The 27,500-nt window shown below is 45.3% G+C and overlaps 2 protein-coding genes across 5 annotated transcripts in view; both read left to right on the top strand.

Annotated features, from left to right (window-relative positions):
- flna (filamin A, alpha (actin binding protein 280)) overlaps positions 1–13,821 on the top strand; it is a 70,154-nt gene extending 56,333 nt beyond the window's left edge. For 2 of the 4 annotated variants that reach the window (XM_083919760.1, XM_083919759.1), the window contains 17 exons: positions 1,382–1,456; positions 3,240–3,339; positions 3,497–3,637; positions 3,745–3,873; positions 4,050–4,223; positions 5,067–5,228; positions 5,624–5,827; positions 5,924–6,076; positions 6,177–6,299; positions 7,358–7,624; positions 7,718–7,855; positions 8,605–8,720; positions 10,405–10,537; positions 10,652–10,828; positions 10,927–11,145; positions 11,231–11,428; positions 12,340–13,821. In XM_083919760.1, coding sequence (XP_083775886.1) covers positions 1,382–1,456; positions 3,240–3,339; positions 3,497–3,637; positions 3,745–3,873; positions 4,050–4,223; positions 5,067–5,228; positions 5,624–5,827; positions 5,924–6,076; positions 6,177–6,299; positions 7,358–7,624; positions 7,718–7,855; positions 8,605–8,720; positions 10,405–10,537; positions 10,652–10,828; positions 10,927–11,145; positions 11,231–11,428; positions 12,340–12,524 — 2,694 coding nt within the window. In that variant the 3' untranslated portion in view covers positions 12,525–13,821. The remainder of the gene's footprint in view (positions 1–1,381; positions 1,457–3,239; positions 3,340–3,496; positions 3,638–3,744; positions 3,874–4,049; positions 4,224–5,066; positions 5,229–5,623; positions 5,828–5,923; positions 6,077–6,176; positions 6,300–7,357; positions 7,625–7,717; positions 7,856–8,604; positions 8,721–10,404; positions 10,538–10,651; positions 10,829–10,926; positions 11,146–11,230; positions 11,429–12,339) is intronic. The other 2 variants (XM_083919762.1, XM_083919761.1) reach the window with 1 other exon arrangement.
- Positions 13,822–17,651: 3,830 nt separating this feature from the next.
- Positions 17,652–27,500, top strand: part of emd (emerin) — a 17,156-nt gene continuing 7,307 nt past the window's right edge. Inside the window, exons 1-3 of the mRNA XM_083919961.1 lie at positions 17,652–17,789; positions 25,482–25,560; positions 26,253–26,348. Of these exons, the coding sequence (XP_083776087.1) occupies positions 25,482–25,560; positions 26,253–26,348 (175 nt within the window). The 5' untranslated portion in view covers positions 17,652–17,789. The remainder of the gene's footprint in view (positions 17,790–25,481; positions 25,561–26,252; positions 26,349–27,500) is intronic.

Below are 27,500 nucleotides of genomic sequence, written 5' to 3'. Positions count from 1 at the left end.
ACTTTAGTCTAAGGATTTAAAGCTTTAGCACTTATGATTAATCTTAACCTGGAGTGAGCGGCAGAAGTGCAGGTGTCCGTGAGCTGGAACAGTGAGGAAACTGTTGTAGAAGCATCCTCACAAACTAGCGTCTCCGTCTTTTCACCTGTGGCTCTGACGTTCCTCCTTAAAATAGCGGCACACACCTCCACCCACGCCTCCGCCCACACCTCCCCCCATCGCTCAACATGAAAACAGCACAGGACACAAATTTTTTTAATTTATTATTTGTGGACAATGCACATTAATGAAAATATACGCGCAAATTGTAGCCCGGGCGCTAATCTCCATCTGAAGTCCATTAGTTAGGTTGATGTTACAAGAGAAAACATGACAAAGGATATACAAAATTAAAGTTTGCTATAAACAGCAGGACATGCGCACGCTCATGCTCGTACACGTGCGCGTGCTCGTACACGTGCGAACGTGCTTTACTAAAGCCCACCTCTCCCAAACGGGCCGTGGACGGCAAGCGTGCCGCTCCTAGACGTGGTACGGTTGCACTCACACTGGTCAAAGGAACCAGACTTTAGCCGTGACACGTGCTGGGGCACGGCACGGAGGCACAGTGGGAGGGCGCCCTAATACGCTCTTCTGAGCTAGCATGGTAGCATGCAGTTAGAGGTGGTTGCACGTTTGGTTAGCTTTAAGCTAACACCTGTACTCAGCTCTTAAAGGAGCCAGAGGGGGACGTTCCCTTATAGTCGGGGAAGTGTTTTCCATAAAACACCACCTTTAATGGACGGTGCGTCACGGCTGAAGGAGGTTTATCTGAAAGGAACGTCTCCGTCCCTGATGATCCAGGTCCGTCTCTGTTTAATGAACTCCCAAAGTGGCGCCGGAGCCCTCGTGTGTGTATCAAGTGCATAAACATCAGAGCAGCTGCGTCTGACAGAGATCCTCTGATTTGCTTAAAGTTACAAAGATTAAATTTAATATTTTTGGAATCATTTGAACATGTGTTTTCAAAGAGTCCATTTAAATTCATTTACAACTTCCAACGTTGACTTTACGAGAAATGCCTTCAACTGTGACGTCAGAACAACTCGGATAAAGCAGGACGACAGTCAGAGCAGCCGACACACACACACACACACACACACACACACACACACACACACACACACTCTGTGTAAAGTGTAAAGTGTGTGTGCGGGACGCTGCAGCACCAAAGCTCCTTGACGCTGTTTCTCCTTACAGAAGCTTCGTGATTGGCTCCTGGTTGCACCACACATTTTCTAACTCACCCTGACGACTGTTTTATCCCCTTCCATCTTTGTGACCCTCTCCACCCCCTACACAACCCCCACCTACCCCCTCACCACCTCCCACCCCCCCTCAGGCGCTGGAAGGAGCTCCGTCAGACCAGCTCCTGCAGCAGAGCCAAATGCCCCAGTACTACGCTCAACAGCCCTGGGTACCTAAACCTCTGCCTCCAGCCTCTCTCCTCCCTCTCCACTGAGTCTCTGTTCTCCTTCCTCTGTTCTTCCGTTCTCTCGTTCCCATCATCATCCGTGGTTTCCTCTCATCAGCCTGCATCAGTGTCTGCTGTCTCTCATTGCAGGTGTCATTTCACTCCCTCCATCTCAAAAACAGGATTCCTTAAACTCATGGACACTGCAACAGAGCTGCACAATATTAAACAGACGTGTGATATTCTGATCCTGGGGGGGGCGCGGTGGTGCGGTGGTTAGCGGTGTCGCCTCACAGCAAGAGGTTTCCAGGTTTGAATCCGAATAAGCGTGGAGTTTGCATGTTCTCCCCGTGTCTGCGTGGGCGTGCAGGTGTTTGATTTGATCAGATGTGCCTTTCGTTTAGACGGCGGCTGCATTTTTGGGGCAGAGTATAAATGTTAAAAGGCTCCAGCGTTGTGTTTGCGTGTAAAGGTAGAAACACTAAAGTGAGCTCTGATCTGCTCCAGCGTTGTGTTTGCGTGTAAAGGTAGAAACACTAAAGTGAGCTCTGATCTGCTCCAGCGTTGTGTTTGCGTGTAAAGGTAAAAACACTACAGTGAGCTCTGATCTGCTCCAGCGTTGTGTTTGCGTGTAAAGGTAGAAACACTAAAGTGAGCTCTGATCTGCTCCAGCGTTGTGTTTGCGTGTAAAGGTAAAAACACTAAAGTGAGCTCTGACCTGCTCCAGCGTTGTGTTTGCGTGTAAAGGTAAAAACACTAAAGTGAGCTCTGATCTGCTCCGGCGTTGTGTTTGCGTGTAAAGGTAGAAACACTAAAGTGAGCTCTGATCTGCTCACGCTGGCTCACGTGGCGTGCGTGTTTGCGTAACATCCGTGTGCAGAGTTCAGGTAAACAACAACAAACATGTGGGACTGTTTCCATCAGTGGGACGTTCAAGTGTCCTGGGTGGAGCCGAGGCGGTGGGAGGCTGCAGACCGTGCTGCAGATCCCCGTCACGCTGTACAGCGTCCTGCTTCTCCGCTGTTAGAGAGAGAAGGAGGAGGACGTTTCCCAGCATGCACCAGCTCTTGGTGCTGTTGTGTGGCAGTGCTTCACAGCTCCACCTACACACCTGACGTGTGTACATCACATTTACACACTTTTGTGTAAGCGTGTGCACGCAGATTTCCCCCAAAGACGCTCGACTACACGCGGAGTAAAAAGGAGAACGCCACTTTAATGTTTCCTTTGTAGATCGTCTCCATCTGAACGGGACCTAAATCGCCCGTAGGTGTGAATGGTTTTCTGTCTCTGTTCGTCTCTATGTGTCTTGTGATAGACTGGCGTCCTGTCCAGGGTGGACCCCGCCTCACGCCCGATGTCAGCTGGGATCGGCTCAAGCCCCCCACGACCCCGTTAGGATCAGAATTAGATCGTGTCCGCGAGTCGTTGTGCAGCCCTGTGTCCCGCAGTGCTCCATGTCCATCAGCTTCAGTAGGAGACAAAAGCCATTTTGGGAATCATCAATGTGGCTTTTCAGCTGCTCCACATTTTACAAAATGGCCGACTGTCGTTTGTCATCCTCCTCTGACCCCCCAGGGTTTTTGTCCTCATCTCATTCTCTCTCGCAGTTTGTGTCGGTGTCGTCATCCTGACCTGATCACCATTCTCGTCTCATCCCATTCTGTGTGTTGGTGTTTGGAAACTTTCACCCCTCTGTCCTGTGCGCTGTGTTGGTTGCATCTGTTACTTCAAACGCAGCCTCTGCTCAGACAGCGTCTCTGACCTCTGACCCTCTGTTTCCCAGGCGACGGACCGACCGATGGGAATGAACGGTCTGGATGTGGCGGGGCTGAGGCCGTTCGACCTGGTCATCCCGTTCACCATCCAGAAGGGCGAGATCACAGGTAACACGCGGAGGGAACGTGGTGAACGTCATGAATATCCTGCAGTATAACGAGGAAACCCCGGTCTCTGGGGATGATGCCTGTGTGTGTGAGTGTGTGTGTGTGTGTGTGTGTGTGTATCTCACTGCGGTGTGTGTGTGTCTGTCCTCTGCTGAAGGTGAGGTCCGGATGCCGTCAGGTAGCGTGGCCAAACCCGACATCACAGACAACAAGGACGGCACGGTGACCGTCAAGTACGCTCCCACTGAGGCCGGTCTGCACGAGATGGACATCAAATACGACGGCATCCACATCCCAGGTTCCACTTCCCTCCGTTTCCCTCAGACGTTTTTCTTTTGCAGAAATCAAACGGCAGCGTGTAACGTTGAAGGTGTGTGTGAGCCGCTCTGCTTGTGTCACCCGCAGGGAGTCCCCTACAGTTCTACGTGGACTACATGAACAGCGGGAACGTCAGCGCGTACGGCCCCGGCCTCATCCACGGGACCGTCAACAAGCCCGCCGTCTTCACTGTGAACACCAAAGACGCTGGAGAGGGTGAGCAGCAGACGTGTGGAGGAGCACATCTGACCACGTTACATAAACAAACCACACTCACCTTTAACACCACACCAGCCCAAAGAAGCAGAAGAGACGGATACAATCATGAAGAAACGATCAAATGTAACAAAGAAACTGCGTCTGTGTCCGTTCTCCTGTGCGCGTCCTTGCAGGGGGTCTGTCTCTGGCCATCGAGGGTCCATCCAAGGCCGACATCAGCTGCGTTGACAACCAGGACGGCACGTGCACGGTGTCCTACCTGCCCGTCCTGCCCGGGGACTACAGCATCCTGGTCAAATACAACGACAAGCACATCCCCGGCAGCCCCTTCTCCGCTCGCATCACAGGTAACACCCTTCAAATGCTCAGTCATCAGCAGGAAATGTGCATTTTCAACTCAAACTCAAGCCACAGTTTGCAGTAAGATACAGTTGCGATGCTCCGCCCGCAATGACACCATGATACTGTGATACTTCAAACATTACAAGGCAATCAAATAGTCAAATATGACATCACGAGATCGGCGAGGAAGTGATACGTCATGATATTTAGTCCCTCAATGGTTCTAAAGGACGGCGAGTCATTGCACATGACCTTGGGTGGAAACACGGGTAACTAATGTTGTAATCAGCTGCAGTAGATGCTGGAACGCAGCCCTCATTATCGTCACTAGTCCTAGTACTAGTAGGTGATTGTGCCACATAGACGTGAGACACTGCAGCTCATGGTCACTTCCTGTATCTACGTCACATGTTTCTCCTCTCTGGGAGACGTGAACTTGAACACAGCTAAGCTAACGCCAGCTAACGCCTCTGATAACTGTTTGCAATGCTGAATATGGCTAAATGTGAAATGTTAGCATAAGAAAATAGAATTAAACGATGCACATGTAACTTTTCATCCATTCACATGAAGCTCACGACACTTTCAAACCAAGCCGCGCCCGTTTAGGAGACAGGAAGTGAAGTCGTTAAGCATTTTATACCATTTTCACAGCCTCAAAAGTGTTTTCAGTCTCTGAGAAAACCCCTTAACTGTGATCGCAGCAGGAGATCAGGGTTGTGTCATGTTTGAAAACACAGCTAGGCCAAAGTTTAAATCCCTTCTTTTGTACGTGTCGGGGGGGAGGGGTCATGATGGGAAAGGTTTCCGTTCTCTCCTGTAAGTGTGTGTCGCTGCGGTGTCCTCAGGGGACGACTCCATGAGGATGTCCCATCTGAAGGTGGGCTCAGCCGCAGATATCCCCCTGGACATCGGGGAGTTCGACCTCAGCCAGCTGACCGCCTCCCTGACCACCCCCTCGGGCCGCGAGGAGCCCTGTCTGCTGAAGATGCTGCGTAACGGACACGTTGGTGAGTGTGTGTCCTCTGCTCCGTTCACACTGCAGCTCACGTGACCTGACTCTGATGTTCCCTCTCAGATCTGATTCAAGTCCCATTGAATCTGACATTTCCATCAGAATCAGGGATCACACATCATGCATCACGTATCTGAACAGCCATTGAATGACGTCATTCAGAGCCGCGCTGCACTGTTTTATAAATGAATGATGAATAAAGTTGATGGAGGAAGACCGCAGTGACACAGACGGACTGCAGACAGACACATTTACAGACTGTGAACAGACAAACTAAACCTCAGAATCGTGCGTTGAGCCCTGCGGTGTGAACGAGACACGAGCTTTAAAGATCTCCTCTTCAGTCTCAGCGTCTGACTCCTGGTTTTAACCGTCCTGTGTTTGTCGCAGGCATCTCGTTTGTTCCCAAGGAGATCGGAGAGCACTTCGTCAACATCAAGAAGAACGGGCGCCATATCCCCAGCAGCCCCATCGCTGTTATGATCAACCAGTCGGAGATCGGCGACGCCAGCCGCGTGCGTGTGAGTGGCCAGGGCCTGAACGAGGCCAGGACCTTTGAGCCCGCGGAGTTCATCATCGACACTCGTGATGCAGGTACGCGCTAGAGAGTCTCTCGTGTGTTGCATTTCCTGTTTTTAAGTCCTCCAGATTTCCTGTTTCTCACCACGCTCCCGTGATTCTTCCTCACAGGCTACGGCGGCCTGAGCCTGTCCATCGAGGGGCCCAGTAAAGTGGACATCAACACTGAGGACCAGGAGGACGGCACCTGTAAGGTCACCTACTGCCCCACCGAACCAGGGAACTACATCATCAACATCAAGTTCGCTGACCAACATGTGCCAGGTGCTCGTCTTCACACAGCCGGGGATCACAGAGCAGATGTTCTGACTTATTAACTGACTCGTACGTGTGTGTGTGTGTGCGTGTGTGTGTGCACGTGCAGGGAGTGCGTTCACAGTGAAGGTGACCGGGGAGGGCAGGATGAAGGAGAGCATCACCAGAAAGAGGAGAGCTGCGTCCGTCGCCAACGTCGGCAGCCAGTGTGACCTCAGCCTGAAGATCCCAGGTAATAACCCCATCCCAGTGTGACCTGACACCCTTTCAAAATAAGACTTCCGGGTCCAAACGCTCCGTTGAAACAAAACAGAACCAACGTCCGAACCTCAGACGTCTTTTTTATCCAGAAGAAAGACGTCAAAGGACAATTCGCAAAGCAGCTTCAGTCCAAAGCAACTGGACTTGGTTCTTTGTCAGGAAGACGTTTCACCTCTCATCCAAGAGGCTTCATCAGTTCATGTACACATCTGACCAGGACCAGGACCAGGACCAGGCTGGGACCGGACCAGGACCAGGCTGGGACTGGACCAGGACCAGGACCAGGCTGGGACTGGTCCAACTAACTGGTGTGGAGATCCAGGTCTTTCACCTCTCACAAGGCCGATGATGTTACTGGAACCCTTTGTGCTCCAAGTGCCAACGACCGTCGTTAGAGTGACAGTCGTTGGTGGGAAGTAGGTCTGGACTTGGTTAGTCCTGGTCCAGTCCCTGCCTGGTCCTGGTCCAGTGGTTGGTGGAAGTAGGTCTGGACTTGGTTAGTGCTCTATTGAGTCTGAATGGCCGTCGTTGGAGTCACAGGAGGACGTTTGTGAACAGTTGTTCTTTGAGGTTAGATTGTTGGATGAAGGGATGAAAGGGCAGCACTGTAAACTGGAGAGAAGTGGAGTCTCAGACCTCATTAGGTCAATTATGATGTTTTTAAAAACTCACATCTGTTCAAACGACGGGGAACACGAGGCTCGGACAGGAAGTCTTATTTTGAAAGGGTGTTACATTACGTCTGAACAGCCTGGTAACACGGTTGGTTTGTCTTGTTAGATGTGGAACTGATGTCTCAGAGCTTTTGTCCAGTTTCTGTGTGCGACTCTTGTAATGTCACGTCTCCTAATGTCACCTCATACTCGACACTGTGAAAGCACCGTGAGTCGTCAGAAGAGCAGAAAGACGCTTTATAAGTACAAGTCCATTTATCATTTCCCCTTAAATAAAGGGACAGTTTTTGTGGCGTCGTCATGAAAAGTCCAAACTGTTTCCATGTCTCAAACGTGTCCGTGACCGTGTCCCCAGAGATCAGCATAGCGGACATGACGGCTCAGGTGACGAGCCCGTCGGGTCAGGTCCACAAGGCCGACATCATGGAGGGGGAGAACAACACCTACTGCATCCGCTTCGTCCCCACGGAGACGGGCGTGCACACCGTGTGCGTCAAATACAACGGCATGCACGTGCCCGGCAGCCCGTTCCAGTTCACCGTCGGGCCCCTGGGAGAGGGTGGCGCTCATAAGGTTCGTGCTGGAGGGCCCGGTCTGGAGAGAGCAGAGGCTGGAGTACCAGGTCAGTGTGGAGGCTGGAGGATGTGTGTGTGTGTGTGTGTGTGTGTGTGTGTTGTTCTGCAGTGTGTCTGACTCTGCTCTGCTCCCTGTGCAGCTGAGTTCAGCATCTGGACGAGGGAGGCCGGCGCTGGAGGCCTCAGTATCGCGGTGGAGGGGCCCAGTAAGGCTGAAATCGCCTTTGAGGACCGCAAGGACGGCTCCAGCGGAGTGTCCTACATCGTGCAGGAGCCGGGTGAGAGAAGAGACGGGACTCACGCACCATCCGCTACGTCCTGTTTGTTAAATAACGCACTGAATACATTTCAGACACGACACTGAGTCTTCTAACAGATCGCTGCGTCAGTAGATGAAATATGTCGTACGGGACGTTTATAAGTCAGCATCACGCAAACAAACGCACTGTGAAACGGGTTTACAGTCTGTTTATGATACAAACCTGCTCTCAGGAGCACGGGGGAGGTTGCATGGTTTTGTTAACAATGGTTACTCACTGTTAATCAGGACGCAACCATTGTTAACAGCTGCTGTAGTTAGCTCCCAGGCTAGCGTTAGCGCCTCTTCTGCTTCTTCTTCTCCTGTAAAACACGACCGCATTGCATGTATTTACACTCAAACTAGCTGTGCATTGTGGGTATTATATAGTGGACGACATCAAGCACGGAGACTGGCGTACACACACACACACACACACACACACACACACTGTAGTGCACTCCTGTGACGGGGAGCGATTTCAAACGCAGCTCAGGAACAGGTTGATGCATGGATGAGAGTTAAACACCTGCAGCGAAACCGTTTTTACATCCAGTGAATTTCTCTTTTGTTGTTTTAGTCTCTTCTTCTTTGTCACAAAGTGTTTCATAAATAACCTGTAATCATGTGTGCGTGTGTGTGTGTGCGTGTGTGTGTGTGTGTGTGTGTGTGTGTGTTTGCTGTGTTGCCCACTCTTTCTGTGTTCCTGTGACTGAACCGTTCCTGCAGGAGACTACGAGGTGTCCATCCGCTTCAACGACGAGCACATCCCCGACAGCCCCTTCATCGTGCCTGTGGCCTCGCCGTCCGACGACGCCCGTCGCCTCACTGTTGCCAGTCTTCAGGTGAGGCTCTGAGACACACACACACGTCCGTGAGCACACACGCCAGGCCTCGGGACGCGGCCTACAGTGCAGCAGCAGCAGGTCCAAGTTTTACTGTTTGGTGCTTTTAGACTGAAGGAGTTTGGGTGTGGACAGAATATCACGCAGGTCAATACAAGAGACAGTTCAGCTTTTGTTGTTTTACACAATCCGGCTGTTAAGATGCTACGTAACACCCTTTCAAAATAAGACTTCCTGTCCGGGCCTCGTGAAAAAGACGTCTAACTGAGCAAAGAGCTGATTCTGATCGTTCACACGTTCAGACGTTGGTTCTGTTTTGTTTCAACGGAGCGTTTGGACCCAGAACTCTTATTTTGAAAGGGTGTTAGGTCACTGAAGGGCTGGATACACACGTGTTCTGCTCATGATGGTGTTAAAAGTCAGTTTTGAGTTCAGTGAGTAGCAGAGTAGTGAGAGTCGTAGATGCTGCTGCTGCATTGTGAGGCGGTGCAAAGGCTTCTGGGAAACTAGAGGACTGTGTGTGTTTCTCGTGCCTCGTTCTAAAGGCTGCCAACAGCCTCCCACCTGTGAGCGACACGGGGCGCTAAAGGGTTAAAGAGGTCTGACACGGGCTCGTTTCCTCTCACGCCACACACACACACACACACACACACACACAGCAGGTGCAAAGTTACGCTGACTCACACGAAAACTCTGATCAGTCACAATTATGAGACGACTCTTTCTATTCTTTTCATCTGTTAGGGCGCCCTCCCACTGTTCCTCCGTCACAGGTTAGAGCGCCCTCCCACTGTGCGTGCGTCCCGTGCCCCGTGCTTTAGGGTCCTTGTCCCCCCCTCCAGGCCCGTTTGTACTCACACTACCTGGGCCTCGGAGAATGCTTCTTGCTGCCTATACGTCATCACGCCGTAACACGTCACACGCATTGATGACGTCATGGCGATGTGTGGCTTTGTTTCCAGATCTTTCCGTAGACCTCGGAGTTTTTGTGCGTCTTGTCGACTGTTTTTGAATCTTTTCATCGACCAAATCTGCAGTAAACACTCCACCTCCGCATCACACCAACGTGAACCTTTCACCGCCATTGTTTGAAATGTCCGCGCATGGTCCCTCCTTCTTTTTTCTACGTCCCAACAGGCGCACAGGAAATGACCTCAGAACCGCCGTAGGCCTCGTGCTCGTACACGTGCGCACGCTCGTGCTCGTACACGTGCGCACGCTCGTGCTCGTACACGTGCAAACGTGCTTTACTAAAGCCCACCTCTCCCAAACGGGCCGTGGACGGCAAGCGTGCCGCTCCTAGACGCGGTACGGTTGCACTCACACTGGTGAAACGCAGAAACCTGTTTTGGCCCCCCTGTGGAAGGACAGTGTAAGTGCGCCGTTAGTTTTCTTTTTCCTCTGTTGGAACGCAGACACATGTTCTCACATTTACCTTCATCCCAGACGTTCAAATCTACTCCGATAAACTCTCAAAACTCTTCTGTTCTCACATAAAAAGTCTCTGTTCCTCTTCTCTGCGTCTTCACTGCACAGCCCTCCTCTTTATCCTTGTTAGCAGCCCCCAGGTAAGGTCAGGGTCAGGGTCAGGGGTACTGTGGTTAACGGGGGGTGGATAGCTGTTTGGTTGGTGTAAAGTAATCACGACGCTGTGTTGAGGGTGTGAGTCTGTGTTGTCGAGCAGGAGTCGGGTTTGAAGGTGAACCAGCCGGCGTCGTTCGCCGTCAGCCTGAACGGGGCGAAGGGCGTGATCGACGCAAAGGTGCACAGCCCGTCTGGAGCCCTGGAGGAATGCTGCGTCACTGAGATCGACCAAGGTAACCGCGGGGACGGTACCCGCACGCACCTGAACACCTGCAGACGCCTCACGCTGAGATCAGGTCACGTTCTGATACCTCAGACCTCCCCCCCTCCTCTGTGTGTGTTTCCAGATAAGTACGCGGTCCGCTTCATCCCCAGAGAGAACGGTCTTTACCTCATCGATGTGAAGTTCAATGGAAGTCACATCCCTGGGAGTCCGTTTAAGATCCGGGTGGGAGAGACGGGCCAGGCTGGAGACCCCGGCATGGTGTCGGCCTACGGAGCCGGACTGGAGGGGGGCACCACAGGTAACACGCTGCCCCTCTACACAACAGAAGGGTTCCTGGTCTCCCTGAACCTCACACCCTCACCTTAATCCTCCCCGCTGTGTCTCGTCTGCCTCCAGGGACTGCGTGTGAATTTGTGGTGAACACGAGCAAAGCAGGTCCCGGAGCTTTAGCCGTGACCATCGACGGGCCCTCCAAGGTGAAGATGGACTGTGTGGAGTGTCCCGAGGGCTACAGGGTCACATACACCCCGATGGCTCCTGGGAACTATCTCATCTCCATCAAATACGGGGGCCCCTACCACATCGGGGGGAGCCCCTTCAAAGCCAAGATCACTGGTGAGGAAGAGCTTCGTGTTTTGGGGCAAATGCAGAGAAATGAACTGGAAAATATATAAAACTACATAAACCCCCCCGTCTCCAGGTTCCAAGCTGGTGTCCAGCCACAGTATGCACGAAACCTCCTCTGTGGTGGTCGACCCTGTGACCCGGGCCATCAGCTGCTCCCAGCAGGGCGCCCCCACCCAGTCAGACGCCAGCAAGGTGGCAGCCAAGGGCCTGGGCCTGACCAAGGGCTTCATCGGGCAGAAGAACAGCTTCAGTGTGGACTGCAGCAAAGCAGGTGTGTGTGTGTGTGTGTGTGTGTGTGTTAATACATAAGGCCGCCCTCCCACTGTGCCTCGGTCCCGTGCCCCGTGCTTTAGGGTCCTTGTCCCCCCCTCCAGGCCCGTTTGTACTCACACTACCTGGGCCTCGGAGAATGCTTCTTGCTGCCTATACGTCATCACGCCGTAACACGTCACACGCATTGATGACGTCATGGCGATGCGTGGCTTTGTTTCCAGATCTTTCCGTAGACCTCGGAGTTTTTGTGCGTCTTGTCGACTGTTTTTGAATCTTTTCATCGACCAAATCTGCAGTAAACACTCCACCTCCGCATCACACCAACGTGAACCTTTCACCGCCATTGTTTGAAATGTCCGCGCATGGTCCCTCCTTCTTTTTTCTACGTCCCAACAGGCGCACAGGAAATGACCTCAGAACCGCCGTAGGCCTGGTGCTCGTACACGTGCGCACGCTCGTGCTCGTACACGTGCAAACGTGCTTTACTAAAGCCCACCTCTCCCAAACGGCCCGTGGACGGCCAGCATGCCGTATAAATAAAGTAGATTTGATAAATGTACAGAACACAAACGGTTGGTGATCAAACAGCTGATATTTGTGTTTGCGGGCCGCTGCGTTCTCCGTCAGGCGTCCACAGGCGGCTCCGTGTCGCTGTAGACGCCTTTTTTAACTTCTTTAAATGTTCTTTTTCTTTTAATCTGAGACTCGTAACATTAGTTTTCATCATCGTGTCGTTTTTATGATTTAAACTGAGGAAGAAAAAATAAAATCAGCTCCAGAAAAACATCAGTGTGGGCGTTCAAGTCCAAACGGGTCGATCCCCACGGACCGTTCAGCAGTCTTTCATTATGGTAGCTCATGATAATCATATCCATCTGTAGACACTGACGTGCTGCCGTGTGTCCACAGGTCGTAACATGCTCCTGGTCGGCGTGGACGGTCCCAAGGTCCCCTGTGAGGAGATCCTGGTGAAGCACCTGGGGAGCCGCATGTACAACGTCAGCTACCAGCTGAAGGAGAAGGGCGAGTACGTCCTGGTGGTGAAGTGGGGCGACGAGCACATCCCCGGCAGCCCCTACCACATCACCGTCTGACCCCCCCCCCCCCCCCGCTCCACACACCCCCCCACACCTGTACCACTGTTTCAAACAACTGTGTCTAAGCGATCATTGTTTACAACTGCTCCGTGTTACAAATTCAGATTTCTGGCTTTTTTTTTCTCGTGTCTTATTTTAAAACTATTTAACCAACTAAGAAGCAAAGTCTCACATCAGTGCCCCCCCCCAGCCCCCCCCCCCTCGACCAGACGTCTCTGCTTTTGCACCGGTTCATATTTTAAAACCATCGTCACTGTAACTCGGTCCAGAACCTCCCAAAGACACATTTATCATTGGCTCCGTTTCCTGTTTGCTCATCACGTCACTCCGTCAGTGTAGGAGCAAGAACCACGCACCTTTGTTGTTGTTGTTACGGTAACACAGACGCTCGGCCCTCAGGCTTTCTTACGCGGACACTAGCGGACTGGCCTGAACTCGTGCACAGTGCTAGGATAGCGTAGCGTAGCGTAGCGTAGCGTAGCGGCGGTGGAGTTGGGCCCAGCGTAGGACGGAGGTCTCTGTTTACACTGGAGGAGCTTCTCCCACATTCACACAGAGTAGATTCAGTTTCATGTGAACGATCACACGACACATGTTCATCCGTACGGCGTATACGCGCTCACACTTTGACCTAAGCTTCTGAATTGTCCGTATAAAAGTCCGGCACTGGTCCGGTCCGCTCCGCCTCAGCACGTGGTTTTGATGCTCTGTCACTAAGCCGGCTGTTTGAACCTGCTGCTAGAGGGACCCCGTTGTAGCCACTGCTGTTTTAAAGCCCTGACGTGGATCAGAGGAGGGAATCGATCGCGTTAAGGTCGCGTTTGTCGCTCCAGTCGCTCCCCCGTGGTCCGTCTCACGTGCTCTCTCCACACCGCCGCTGGGAAACGACGCTTTTCTGTGTGTTTTTAATGTGATGTGAGGTCAAGAAGCTCTTTTGATGGAGAACGACATCAGCACGGCGTGCGTGCGTGCGTGCGTGTGTGATGCGTTCTCGTGGTTCGTTACATTCAAAAGGTTTAAAAAGGGAAGTTTCTAAAGATTCGCCGAAGACGACGCTGCGTCCTGAAAAAACACGATGACCAAATAAACTAAAGAGAGCAGGTGTTGCTTTTGTTTCCTGCTCGGTGTTTGAGTCCCGCTCCCGTCAGCCGCCACGCCCCCGCGCCCTTCAGCCTTCAGCTCGCTTTGTGCAAAGTCTCTTTCAGAACAAAAAAAGTATCTTGTCCTAAATAAAAAGGCTTTAAAAGTGTTTGTAAGACAGTATTTTGATACACAATAAAGTTGTCTAAGTATTTCTCTGGCTGTGTTTTTGTCTTTATCTCATCTTCATCCGCTGATCCTGGATCAGGTCTCAGGGGCAGCAGCTCCAGCCTCTGATCCTGGATCAGGTCTCAGGGGCAGCAGCTCCAGCCTCTGATCCTGGATCAGGTCTCAGGGGCAGCAGCTCCAGCCTCTGATCCTGGATCAGGTCTCAGGGGCAGCAGCTTTAGCAGGGGACCCCAAACTTCCCTTTCCCGGGCCACATTAACCAGCTCTAACTGGGGGATCCTGAGGCGTTCCCGGGCCAGTGTGGAGATCTAATCTCTCCACCTGGTCCTGGGTCTTCCCCGAGGCCTCCTCCCAGCTGGACGTGCCTGGAACACCTCCCTAGGGAGGCGCCCAGGGTTCATCCAGACCAGATGATCCTGAACCACCTCAACTGGCTCCTTTCAACACAAAGGAGCAGCGGCTCTACTCCGAGTTCCTCACGGATACTGAACTTCTCCCCCTCTCTCTAAGGGAGACTCCAGACCCCCTCCTGAGGAAACACAGTTCACACGCTTGGACCTGGACCTGGGTCTTTCGGTCCTGACCTGGACCTGGTTCTTTGGGTCCTGACCCAGCTTTCATGACCACAGGTGAGGGTAGGAACCAGGACTGAGGGTAGATCCAGAGCTTTGCCTTCCTCAGGTGCGGTAGAGCGACTGCAGCTCCGCCCCCGCTGCTCTGATTCTCCGGCCAAACTCACGCTCCATCGTCCCCTCACCCGTGAACAAGATCCCGAGGTAAATCAGACGAGGGACGCATGAATCCGGTCCAGACGCGTCGATATTCTGTGAGCTGAGGAAGAAGAGTCAGTTTAGACAGATGCTGAACTTTGTCACAGTGTTTGAATCCAAATGTGGACGTGATGGTTGTTCACTGTAAGTCAGGGCTCTGCAACCTTTACTGTCTAAAGAGCCATTTTGCCTCTTCCATCAGATAAACATATTTGCTGTCACAGCTTAGGCTAGTCCTGTCGCCTCACAGCGAAAAGGTTCCTGGTTTGAATCCCGGCTGGGGCCCTTCTGTGTGGAGTTAGCATGTTGTCCCCGTGTCTGCGTGGGTTTTCTCCGGGTTCTCCGGTTTCCTCCCACAGTCCAAAGACGTGCAGGTGTTGGGTTCATTGATGACTCTAAATCACCCGTAGGTGTGAATGGTTGTCTGTCTCTGTTCGTCTCTATGTGTCCTGTGATAGACTGGCGTCCTGTCCAGGGTGGACCCCGCCTCACGCCCGATGTCAGCTGGGATCGGCTCCAGCACCCCACGACCCCGACAGGGATAAGCGGTTGAAGATGGATGAATGAATGAATGTCACAGCTTATAAAGGTTTATATAAAGTTACTGTTACTCGTCCCAAACTGTGGTTGTTTGCTAGTTTCTCACCACATATCAGGCAAACAGGTAAGCCTTCATCATGTGAACGCAGCAGTGCAGGTCACCAACTCAACATTAGCACCTGCAGGGAGAGATGCTGGGCGTGAGACCGAGGATGTGACGCTTGAACTCCAAGATCGAATGTTTTCCCTCGTCCACTGTGCAAAAAAACACGTTATTTACACGTTTGTATCATTTTGTGGCAAAGCTACAGGGAGCCGCTGAAAAGGGGCTGAAGAGCCGCATACGGCACAGGAGCCGTTAGGTTAAAATGTTTCTGTATAGTTGCACTGCCGTTATTTGCTGCTCTGTGTGCCCTGAATTGCCCCCCGGGTCGAAATAAAGTTTTTTGAATTGAATTGAATTGAAGAGCCACGTGCGGCCCAGGAGCCGCGGGCTGCAGACCCCTGCTGTAAGTGACGGAGCTCAGAGGGAACACAGCAGTGATGCTCCGTGTGTTTCCAGTGGAAAGTGTGTCGATCACAGCCGGCTACGTCAAAGGTAAACGACTGCAGGCTGAAGCAGCCGACGCCCTTCCTGGAAAACTCCAACTCCTTATTAAGCCTGAGTCACTTCCACCTGCAGAGGGCGTCCTGTCGACCGCCTGCAGAGCTTTGTGCACAGCTCTGATTTGTGTTAAATGATTGTTGAGACCAAGTCCTGATGTGAGGAAGAGCCTGGTGCTTAGTGTAAACGCCTCCATGTGACAGTAATGTGAGATTTGAGCTCCGTTCTCAGTGGATGGGGATTCTTTCTCAAGCTCCTTTGGTTTGAACACGTTCATGCAAACGTTCAAAGAGGACGCAGTAAAGAAAGGACGGACGACGAACCCAGAGCAGGTCTGTGAGGAGCAGCAGATCAACATCAGCCTCTGTACTGGGTCCTGCAGGAAAAGCACGCTGCGATGCTTCTTAATGAAAGTGTTAACGTGTCCCAGTGATGTCATGACGGCGTTCAGAGGGAGGTCTGATTCACTGACGTGGCCTCAAACTAAAACACAACAAACAGGAGGACGTGGGACTCGAACAGTCACAGCGAAGCACCAGAAACATCAGAATTATGTTTTTGCTGTTCCTTAAAAGAGTCTGAACGTGTGGAAGTGTGAAAGTGCTGCTGCAGCACAATTCAACAACAAGGGGATTCAAAGTGTTTCATATAAAACATGAAAAGCATCAGGAGAAATAACATAAAACATGAAGAGCATCAGGAGAAATAACTTAAAACATGAAGAGCATCAGGAGAAATAACTTAAAACATTAAAGCATCAGGAGAAATAACTTAAAACACATTAAAGATGGCCACAGTCACAGGAGGGACGGTGCAGTTCACTGAAAAACAGAAAAAGTCCTGATTTGAAAGAAGATCTGCAGGTTTCTTCAGGTTTGTTCCAGTTTATTATTTTTAAAATCATTCTGAGGGAAAAAGCTTCAGTTCTTTCATGAAAACACAGAAACTGGGTTTTGACTTTTGCTGATTTACACTTTGATTAAAAAAGTTCTTTTTCAGCCGGAGCGTCTTTTTACAATTGAGCAGCCTCCAGTTTTCCTTATTATCATTATTTATTTTTATTATTATTTTTTATTATTATTTGGAAGCAGGCTCTATTTAAATAAAATATTATTATTATTATTCTTTTTTTATTTATTTTTTTGGAGCAGCCTCTAGTTATTTAAAAATTATTATTATTAATAATCTTTAACAGCTTTTATTTGTTCATCTTCAAAAACGTTATTCTAATATTATTATCATAATTATTATTATTATTATTTGAACAGCTCCTGGTTTTTCCAAGTTACTATTATTAGTTATTTATTTTATTATTTTTGGAGCAGCCTCTAGTTACTTTAAAATATTATTATTATTATTATTTATTTATCTATTTATGTATTTTTTTTCTTCTTTCTTATTATTATTTAAAAAACTGAGCAGCCTGTTGTTTATTATTATTATTAATTTTTTTTTGGAGCAGCCTCTAGATGATTATTATAATTATTATTATTTATTATTTATTGGTCCATAGACTCTAGTCCCCGGACCATATCCGGGCTGCTCCGGTCTCCCCCCTCTGCTGTTACCGTCTCTCCCCCGTCTGCTGTTCCGGTCACTCCCCCCTCTGCTGTTACCGTCTCTCCCCCGTCTGCTGTTCCGGTCACTCCCCCCTCTGCTTTTCCGGTCTCCCCCTTCTGCTGCTCCGGTCTCTCCCCCTCTGCTGTTACCGTCTTCCCCCTCTGCTGCTCCGGTCTCCCCCCTCTGCTGTTACCGTCTCTCCCCCTTCTGCTGTTACCGTCTTCCCCCTCCGCTGCTCCGGTCTCTCCCCCTCTGCTGTTCCGGTCTCCCCCCTCTGCTGCCCCGGTCTCTCCCCCTCCGCTGCTCCGGTCTCTCCCCCTCTGCTGCCCCGGTCTCTCCCCTCGGCTGTTACCGTCTCCCCCCTCTGCTGTTCCGGTCTCTCCCCCTCTGCTGTTCCAGTCTCCCCCCTCCGCTGCTCCGGTCACTCCCCCTCTGCAGCTCCGCCGCGGTCTCCTCTTCAGCCTCGTCCCGTTTAAACAACTTTAATCTTCAGTTTGAGGTCGTTTTTATTTTTTAAAGGTAAGAAAATAAACTTCTTTCAACTTTAAAACAACTAAACTTTCATTTCCGTCTTGTTTTTAATCGCTTAAGTTGCGCGTGTTGCTCGCGCGAGATTAAAAAAGCCGCGAAGTTTTATTTCGGGCACGGACATTTTGTCCAGGATCGGTAAAACCGTGGGAGCGAAACAAAGATGGCGTCCGCGATTCCTGTGACTTTACCTTTAATTACAAACGTTTCCTGTGACTTTACCTTTAATCACAAACGTTTCCTGTGACTTTACCTTTAATTACAAACGTTTCCTGTGACTTTACCTTTAATCACAAACGTTTCCTGTGACTTTACCTTTAATCACAAACGTTTCCTGTGACTTTACCTTTAATCACAAACGTTTCCTGTGACTTTACCTTTAATCACAAACGTTTCCTGTGACTTTACCTTTAATCACAAACGATTCCTGTGACTTTACCTTTAATTACAAACGTTTCCTGACTTTACCTTTAATCACAAACGTTTCCTGTGACTTTACCTTTAATTACAAACGTTTCCTGTGACTTTACCTTTAATCACAAACGTTTCCTGACTTTACCTTTAATCACAAACGTTTCCTATGACTTTACCTTTAATCACAAACGTTTCCTGTGACTTTACCTTTAATTACAAACGTTTCCTGACTTTACCTTTAATCACAAACGTTTCCTGTGACTTTACCTTTAATTACAAACGTTTCCTGTGACTTTACCTTTAATTACAAACGTTTCCTGTGACTTTACCTTTAATCACAAACGTTTCCTGACTTTACCTTTAATCACAAACGTTTCCTGTGACTTTACCTTTAATCACAAACGTTTCCTGTGACTTTACCTTTAATTACAAACGTTTCCTGTGACTTTACCTTTAATCACAAACGTTTCCTGTGACTTACCTTTAAACACAAACGTTTCCTGTGACTTTACCTTTAATCACAAACGTTTCCTGTGACTTTACCTTTAATTACAAACGTTTCCTGACTTTACCTTTAATCACAAACGTTTCCTGACTTTACCTTTAATTACAAACGTGTCCTGTGACTTTACCTTTAATCACAAACGTTTCCTGACTTTACCTTTAATTACAAACGTGTCCTGTGACTTTACCTTTAATTACAAACGTTTCCTGTGACTTTACCTTTAATTACAAACGTTTCCTGTGACTTTACCTTTAATCACAAACGTTTCCTGTGACTTTACCTTTAATTACAAACGTGTCCTGTGACTTTACCTTTAATTACAAACGTTTCCTGTGACTTTACCTTTAATCACAAACGTTTCCTGTGACTTTACCTTTAATCACAAACGTTTCCTGTGACTTTACCTTTAATTACAAACGTTTCCTGTGACTTTACCTTTAATTACAAACGTTTCCTGACTTTACCTTTAATCACAAACGTTTCCTGTGACTTTACCTTTAATCACAAACGTTTCCTGTGACTTTACCTTTAATTACAAACGTTTCCTGTGACTTTACCTTTAATTACAAACGTTTCCTGTGACTTTACCTTTAATTACAAACGTTTCCTGTGACTTTACCTTTAATCACAAACGTTTCCTGTGACTTTACCTTTAATTACAGATTTCCTGTGACTTTACCTTTAATCACAAACGTTTCCTGTGACTTTACCTTTAATTACAAACGTTTCCTGTGACTTTACCTTTAATCACAAACGTTTCCTGTGACTTTACCTTTAATTACAAACGTTTCCTGTGACTTTACCTTTAATTACAAACGTTTCCTGTGACTTTACCTTTAATCACAAACGTTTCCTGTGACTTTACCTTTAATTACAAACGTTTCCTGTGACTTTACCTTTAATCACAAACGTTTCCTGACTTTACCTTTAATTACAAACGTTTCCTGTGACTTTACCTTTAATCACAAACGTTTCCTGTGACTTTACCTTTAATCACAAACGTTTCCTGACTTTACCTTTAATTACAAACGTTTCCTGTGACTTTACCTTTAATTACAAACGTTTCCTGTGACTTTACCTTTAATTACAAACGTTTCTTGTGACTTTACCTTTAATTACAAACGTTTCCTGTGACTTTACCTTTAATCACAAACGTTTCCTGTGACTTTACCTTTAATCACAAACGTTTCCTGTGACTTTACCTTTAATCACAAACGTTTCCTGTGACTTTACCTTTAATTACAAACGTTTCCTGTGACTTTACCTTTAATCACAAACGTTTCCTGACTTTACCTTTAATTACAAACGTTTCCTGTGACTTTACCTTTAATCACAAACGTTTCCTGTGACTTTACCTTTAATCACAAACGTTTCCTGACTTTACCTTTAATCACAAACGTTTCCCGTGACTTTACCTTTAATTACAAACGTTTCCTGTGACTTTACCTTTAATCACAAACGTTTCCTGTGACTTTACCTTTAATCACAAACGTTTCCTGTGACTTTACCTTTAATTACAAACGTTTCCTGACTTTACCTTTAATCACAAACGTTTCCTGTGACTTTACCTTTAATTACAAACGTTTCCTGTGACTTTACCTTTAATCAGAAACGTTTCCTGTGACTTTACCTTTAATCACAAACGTTTCCTGTGACTTTACCTTTAATCACAAACGTTTCCTGACTTTACCTTTAATTACAAACGTTTCCTGTGACTTTACCTTTAATCACAAACGTTTCCTGTGACTTTACCTTTAATCACAAACGTTTCCTGTGACTTTACCTTTAATCACAAACGTTTCCTGTGACTTTACCTTTAATTACAAACGTTTCCTGTGACTTTACCTTTAATTACAAACGTTTCCTGACTTTTACCTTTAATCACAAACGTTTCCTGTGACTTTACCTTTAATCACAAACGTTTCCTGTGACTTTACCTTTAATCACAAACGTTTCCTGACTTTACCTTTAATCACAAACGTTTCCTGTGACTTTACCTTTAATCACAAACGTTTCCTGTGACTTTACCTTTAATCACAAACGTTTCCTGTGACTTTACCTTTAATTACAGATTTCCTGTGACTTTACCTTTAATCACAAACGTTTCCTGACTTTACCTTTAATTACAAACGTTTCTTGTGACTTTACCTGTAATCACAAACGTTTCCTGTGACTTTACCTTTAATTACAAACGTTTCCTGTGACTTTACCTTTAATCACAAACGTTTCCTGACTTTACCTTTAATCACAAACGTTTCCTGTGACTTTACCTTTAATTACAAACGTTTCCTGTGACTTTACCTTTAATTACAAACGTTTCCTGTGACTTTACCTTTAATCACAAACGTTTCCTGTGACTTTACCTTTAATCACAAACGTTTCCTGTGACTTTACCTTTAATTACAAACGTTTCCTGTGACTTTACCTTTAATCACAAACGTTTCCTGTGACTTTACCTTTAATCACAAACGTTTCCTGTGACTTTACCTTTAATCACAAACGTTTCCTGTGACTTTACCTTTAATCACAAACGTTTCCTGTGACTTTACCTTTAATTACAAACGTTTCCTGTGACTTTACCTTTAATTACAAACGTTTCCTGTGACTTTACCTTTAATCACAATCGTTTCCTGTGACTTTAACTTTAATTACAAACGTTTCCTGTGACTTTACCTTTAATCACAAACGTTTCCTGTGACTTTACCTTTAATTACAAACGTTTCCTGTGACTTTACCTTTAATTACAAACGTTTCCTGTGACTTTACCTTTAATTACAAACGTTTCCTGTGACTTTACCTTTAATTACAAACGTTTCCTGTGACTTTACCTTTAATTACAAACGTTTCCTGTGACTTTACCTTTAATCACAAACGTTTCCTGACTTTACCTTTAATCACAAACGTTTCCTGTGACTTTACCTTTAATCACAAACGTTTCCTGTGACTTTACCTTTAATCACAAACGTTTCCTGACTTTACCTTTAATCACAAACGTTTCCTGTGACTTTACCTTTAATCACAAACGTTTCCTGTGACTTTACCTTTAATCACAAACGTTTCCTGTGACTTTACCTTTAATCACAAACGTTTCCTGTGACTTTACCTTTAGTCACAAACGTTTCCTGTGACTTTACCTTTAATCACAAACGTTTCCTGTGACTTTACCTTTAATCACAAACGTTTCCTGTGACTTTACCTTTAATCACAAACGTTTCCTGTGACTTTACCTTTAATCACAAACGTTTCCTGTGACTTTACCTTTAATCACAAACGTTTCCTGTGACTTTACCTTTAATTACAAACGTTTCCTGACTTTACCTTTAATCACAAACGTTTCCTGTGACTTTACCTTTAATTACAAACGTTTCCTGTGACTTTACCTTTAATCACAAACGTTTCCTGTGACTTTACCTTTAATCACAAACGTTTCCTTTGACTTTACCTTTAATCACAAACGTTTCCTGTGACTTTACCTTTAATCACAAACGTTTCCTGTGACTTTACCTTTAATTACAAACGTTTCCTGACTTTACCTTTAATTACAAACGTTTCCTGTGACTTTACCTTTAATTACAAACGTTTCCTGACTTTACCTTTAATCACAAGCGTTTCCTGTGACTTTACCTTTAATCACAAACGTTTCCTGTGACTTTACCTTTAATCACAAACGTTTCCTGTGACTTTACCTTTAATCACAAACGTTTCCTGACTTTACCTTTAATCACAAACGTTTCCTGTGACTTTACCTTTAATTACAAACGTTTCCTGTGACTTTACCTTTAATTACAAACGTTTCCTGTGACTTTACCTTTAATCACAAACGTTTCCTGTGACTTTACCTTTAATCACAAACGTTTCCTGTGACTTTACCTTTAATCACAAACGTTTCCTGTGACTTTACCTTTAATCACAAACGTTTCCTGACTTTATCTTTAATCACAAACGTTTCCTGTGACTTTACCTTTAATCACAAACGTTTCCTGTGACTTTACCTTTAATCACAAACGTTTCCTGGGACTTTACCTTTAATCACAAACGTTTCCTGTGACTTTACCTTTAATCACAAACGTTTCCTGTGACTTTACCTTTAATCACAAACGTTTCCTGTGACTTTACCTTTAATCACAAACGTTTCCTGTGACTTTACCTTTAATCACAAACGTTTCCTGTGACTTTACCTTTAATTACAAACGTTTCCTGTGACTTTACCTTTAATCACAAACGTTTCCTGTGACTTTACCTTTAATCACAAACGTTTCCTGTGACTTTACCTTTAGACACAAACGTTTCCTGTGACTTTACCTTTAATCACAAACGTTTCCTGACTTTACCTTTAATCACAAACGTTTCCTGTGACTTTACCTTTAATTACAAACGTTTCCTGACTTTACCTTTAATTACAAACGTTTCCTGTGACTTTACCTTTAATTACAAACGTTTCCTGTGACTTTACCTTTAATCACAAACGTTTCCTGTGACTTTACCTTTAATCACAAACGTTTCCTGTGACTTTACCTTTAATCACAAACGTTTCCTGTGACTTTACCTTTAATTACAAACGTTTCCTGTGACTTTACCTTTAATCACAAACGTTTCCTGTGACTTTACCTTTAATCACAAACGTTTCCTGTGACTTTACCTTTAATTACAAACGTTTCCTGTGACTTTACCTTTAATCACAAACGTTTCCTGTGACTTTACCTTTAATCACAAACGTTTCCTGACTTTACCTTTAATTACAAACGTTTCCTGTGACTTTACCTTTAATCACAAACGTTTCCTGTGACTTTACCTTTAATCACAAACGTTTCCTGACTTTACCTTTAATTACAAACGTTTCCTGTGACTTTACCTTTAATCACAAACGTTTCCTGTGACTTTACCTTTAATCACAAACGTTTCCTGTGACTTTACCTTTAGACACAAACGTTTCCTGTGACTTTACCTTTAATCACAAACGTTTCCTGACTTTACCTTTAATCACAAACGTTTCCTGTGACTTTACCTTTAATTACAAACGTTTCCTGACTTTACCTTTAATTACAAACGTTTCCTGTGACTTTACCTTTAATTACAAACGTTTCCTGTGACTTTACCTTTAATCACAAACGTTTCCTGTGACTTTACCTTTAATCACAAACGTTTCCTGTGACTTTACCTTTAATCACAAACGTTTCCTGTGACTTTACCTTTAATTACAAACGTTTCCTGTGACTTTACCTTTAATCACAAACGTTTCCTGTGACTTTACCTTTAATCACAAACGTTTCCTGTGACTTTACCTTTAATTACAAACGTTTCCTGTGACTTTACCTTTAATCACAAACGTTTCCTGTGACTTTACCTTTAATCACAAACGTTTCCTGACTTTACCTTTAATTACAAACGTTTCCTGTGACTTTACCTTTAATCACAAACGTTTCCTGTGACTTTACCTTTAATCACAAACGTTTCCTGACTTTACCTTTAATTACAAACGTTTCCTGTGACTTTACCTTTAATTTAAAATTAATCTGCTTGTTCATTAATCTTTCTGTTTCTTATATTAACCTTTTATTTGTTTTTATTAATCTGCATGTTTTTTAATCTGTTTTTTAATCTTTGTGTTTTTTAATCTGCGTGTTTATTAATCTGCGTGTTTTTAATCTGCGTGTTTTTAATCTGCGTGTTTTTTAATCTGCGTGTTTATTAATCTGCGTGTTTTTTAATCTGCGTGTTTTTTAATATGCGTGTTAATTAATCTGCGTGTTTTTTAATCTGCATGTTTTTTAATCTGCGTGTTTTTTAATATGCGTGTTAATTAATCTGCGTGTTTATTAATCTGCATGTTTTTTAATCTGCGTGTTTATTAATCTGCATGTTTTTTAATCTGCGTGTTAATTAATCTGCGTGTTTATTAATCTGCGTGTTTATTAATCTGCATGTTTTTTAATCTGCGTGTTAATTAATCTGCGTGTTAATTAATCTCCGTGTTTATTAATCTGCGTGTTTATTAATCTGCGTGTTTATTAATCTGCATGTTTTTTAATCTGCGTGTTTATTAATCTGCGTGTTTTTTAATCTGCGTGTTTATTAATCTGCGTGTTTATTAATCTGCGTGTTTTTTAATCTGCGTGTTTATTAATCTGCGTGTTTTTTAATCTGCGTGTTTATTAATCTGCATGTTTTTTAATCTGCGTGTTAATTAATCTGCGTGTTTTTTAATCTGCGTGTTTATTAATCTGCGTGTTTTTTAATCTGCGTGTTAATTAATCTGCGTGTTTATTAATCTGCGTGTTTATTAATCTGCGTGTTTATTAATCTGCGTGTTTATTAATCTGCGTGTTTATTAATCTGCATGTTTTTTAATCTGCGTGTTTATTAATCTGCGTGTTTTTTAATCTGCGTGTTAATTAATCTGCGTGTTTATTAATCTGCGTGTTTATTAATCTGCGTGTTTTTTAATCTGCGTGTTTATTAATCTGCGTGTTTTTTAATCTGCGTGTTTATTAATCTGCATGTTTTTTAATCTGCGTGTTAATTAATCTGCGTGTTTTTTAATCTGCGTGTTTATTAATCTGCATGTTTTTTAATCTGCGTGTTAATTAATCTGCGTGTTTTTTAATCTGCGTGTTTTTTAATCTGCGTGTTTTTTAATCTGCGTGTTTTTTAATCTGCGTGTTTTAACCTGCGTGTTTTTTAATCTGCGTGTTTTTTAATCTGCGTGTTTTTTAATCTTTCTGTTTCTTATATTAACCTTTTATTTGTGTTTATTATTTTTTCAGATGTCTTTAAGTGAGAAAAGTGACGAGGAAATCAGCAAGTTGCTCGTTGAGTTTGGCATCAAACACGGACCCATAGTGGGTGAGAGAGTGCAAACTTTAATATCATATAAAATAAGAGATTAAATAAAACATATACAGGGTTTAAAACACATAAAAGGTCATTTTTAACACATTAAAGGTCATTTTAAACACATAAAAGGTCTTTTTTAAAACATTAAAGGTCATTTTTAACACATTAAAGGTCTTTTTTAAATCATTAAATGTCATTTTTAACTCATAAATGGTCAATTTTAACACATTAAAGGTTTAAAACACATAAAAGGTCATTTTTAACACATATAAAAGGTTTAAGACACATAAAAGGTCATTTTTAAAACATTAAAAGTCATTTTTAACACATTAAAGGTCATTTTTAAAACATTAAAGGTCATTTTTAAAACATAAAAGGCCATTTTTAACACATATAAAGGGTTTAAAACACATAAAAGGTTTAAAACACATAATTTAAAACACATAAAAGGTCATTTTTAAAACATAAAAGGCCATTTTTAACACATATAAAGGGTTTAAAACACATAAAAGGTTTAAAACACATAATTTAAAACACATAAAAGGTCATTTTTAAAACATTAACGGTCATTTTTAAAACACAAAAGGTCATTTTTAACACAATAAAGGTCATTTTTAACACAAAAGGTCTTTTTTAAAACATTAAAGGTCATTTTTAACACATAAAACGCCATTTTTGACGCACTGTTACTGTGAACGCAGACTCCACTCGACACCTGTATGAGAGGAAGCTCCAGAGCGCCATGGAGACGAGTCCAGCCGACGCCCCGTCTGACAAGACCTACTACAGGGAGGAAGGTAGGCTCTGCTCCTCTTCATCGTATCAAACTTACTACAGGGAGGAAGGTAGGCTCTGCTCCTCTTCATCATCTAAAACCTACTATAGGGAGGAAGGTAGGCTCTGCTCCTCTTCATCGTATCAAACCTACTACAGAGAGGAAGGTAGGCTCTGCTCCTCTTCATCATCTAAAACCTACTACAGAGAGGAAGGTAGGCTCTGCTCCTCTTCATCATCTAAAACCTACTACAGGGAGGAAGGTAGGCTCTGCTCCTCTTCATCGTATAAAACCTACTACAGAGAGGAAGGTAGGCTCTGCTCCTCTTCATCGTATAAAACCTACTACAGGGAGGAAGGTAGGCTCTGCTCCTCTTCATCATCTAAAACCTACTACAGAGAGGAAGGTAGGCTCTGCTCCTCTTCATCATATAAAACCTACTACAGAGAGGAAGGTAGGCTCTGCTCCTCTTCATCATATAAAACCTACTACAGAGAGGAAGGTAGGCTCTGCTCCTCTTCATCATCTAAAACCTACTACAGAGAGGAAGGTAGGCTCTGCTCCTCTTCATCATATCAAACCTACTACAGGGAGGAAGGTAGGCTCTGCTCCTCTTCATCGTATCAAACCTACTACAGAGAGGAAGGTAGGCTCTGCTCCTCTTCATCGTATAAAACCTACTACAGAGAGGAAGGTAGGCTCTGCTCCTCTTCATCGTATAAAACCTACTACAGGGAGGAAGGTAGGCTCTGCTCCTCTTCATCGTATCAAACCTACTACAGGGAGGAAGGTAGGCTCTGCTCCTCTTCATCATATCAAACCTACTACAGGGAGGAAGGTAGGCTCTGCTCCTCTTCATCGTATCAAACCTACTACAGAGAGGAAGGTAGGCTCTGCTCCTCTTCATCATCTAAAACCTACTACAGAGAGGAAGGTAGGCTCTGCTCCTCTTCATCATATCAAACCTACTACAGGGAGGAAGGTAGGCTCTGCTCCTCTTCATCGTATAAAACCTACTACAGAGAGGAAGGTAGGCTCTGCTCCTCTTCATCGTATCAAACCTACTACAGAGAGGAAGGTAGGCTCTGCTCCTCTTCATCGTATAAAACCTACTACAGAGAGGAAGGTAGGCTCTGCTCCTCTTCATCATCTAAAACCTACTACAGAGAGGAAG

Source organism: Echiichthys vipera (genome assembly GCF_963691815.1).
Source record: "Echiichthys vipera genome assembly, chromosome: 9".
Lineage (NCBI taxonomy): Eukaryota > Metazoa > Chordata > Actinopteri > Perciformes > Trachinidae > Echiichthys > Echiichthys vipera.
Note: the sequence above shows the minus strand (reverse complement) of the source record. Positions and strands in the feature narration are given on the sequence as shown.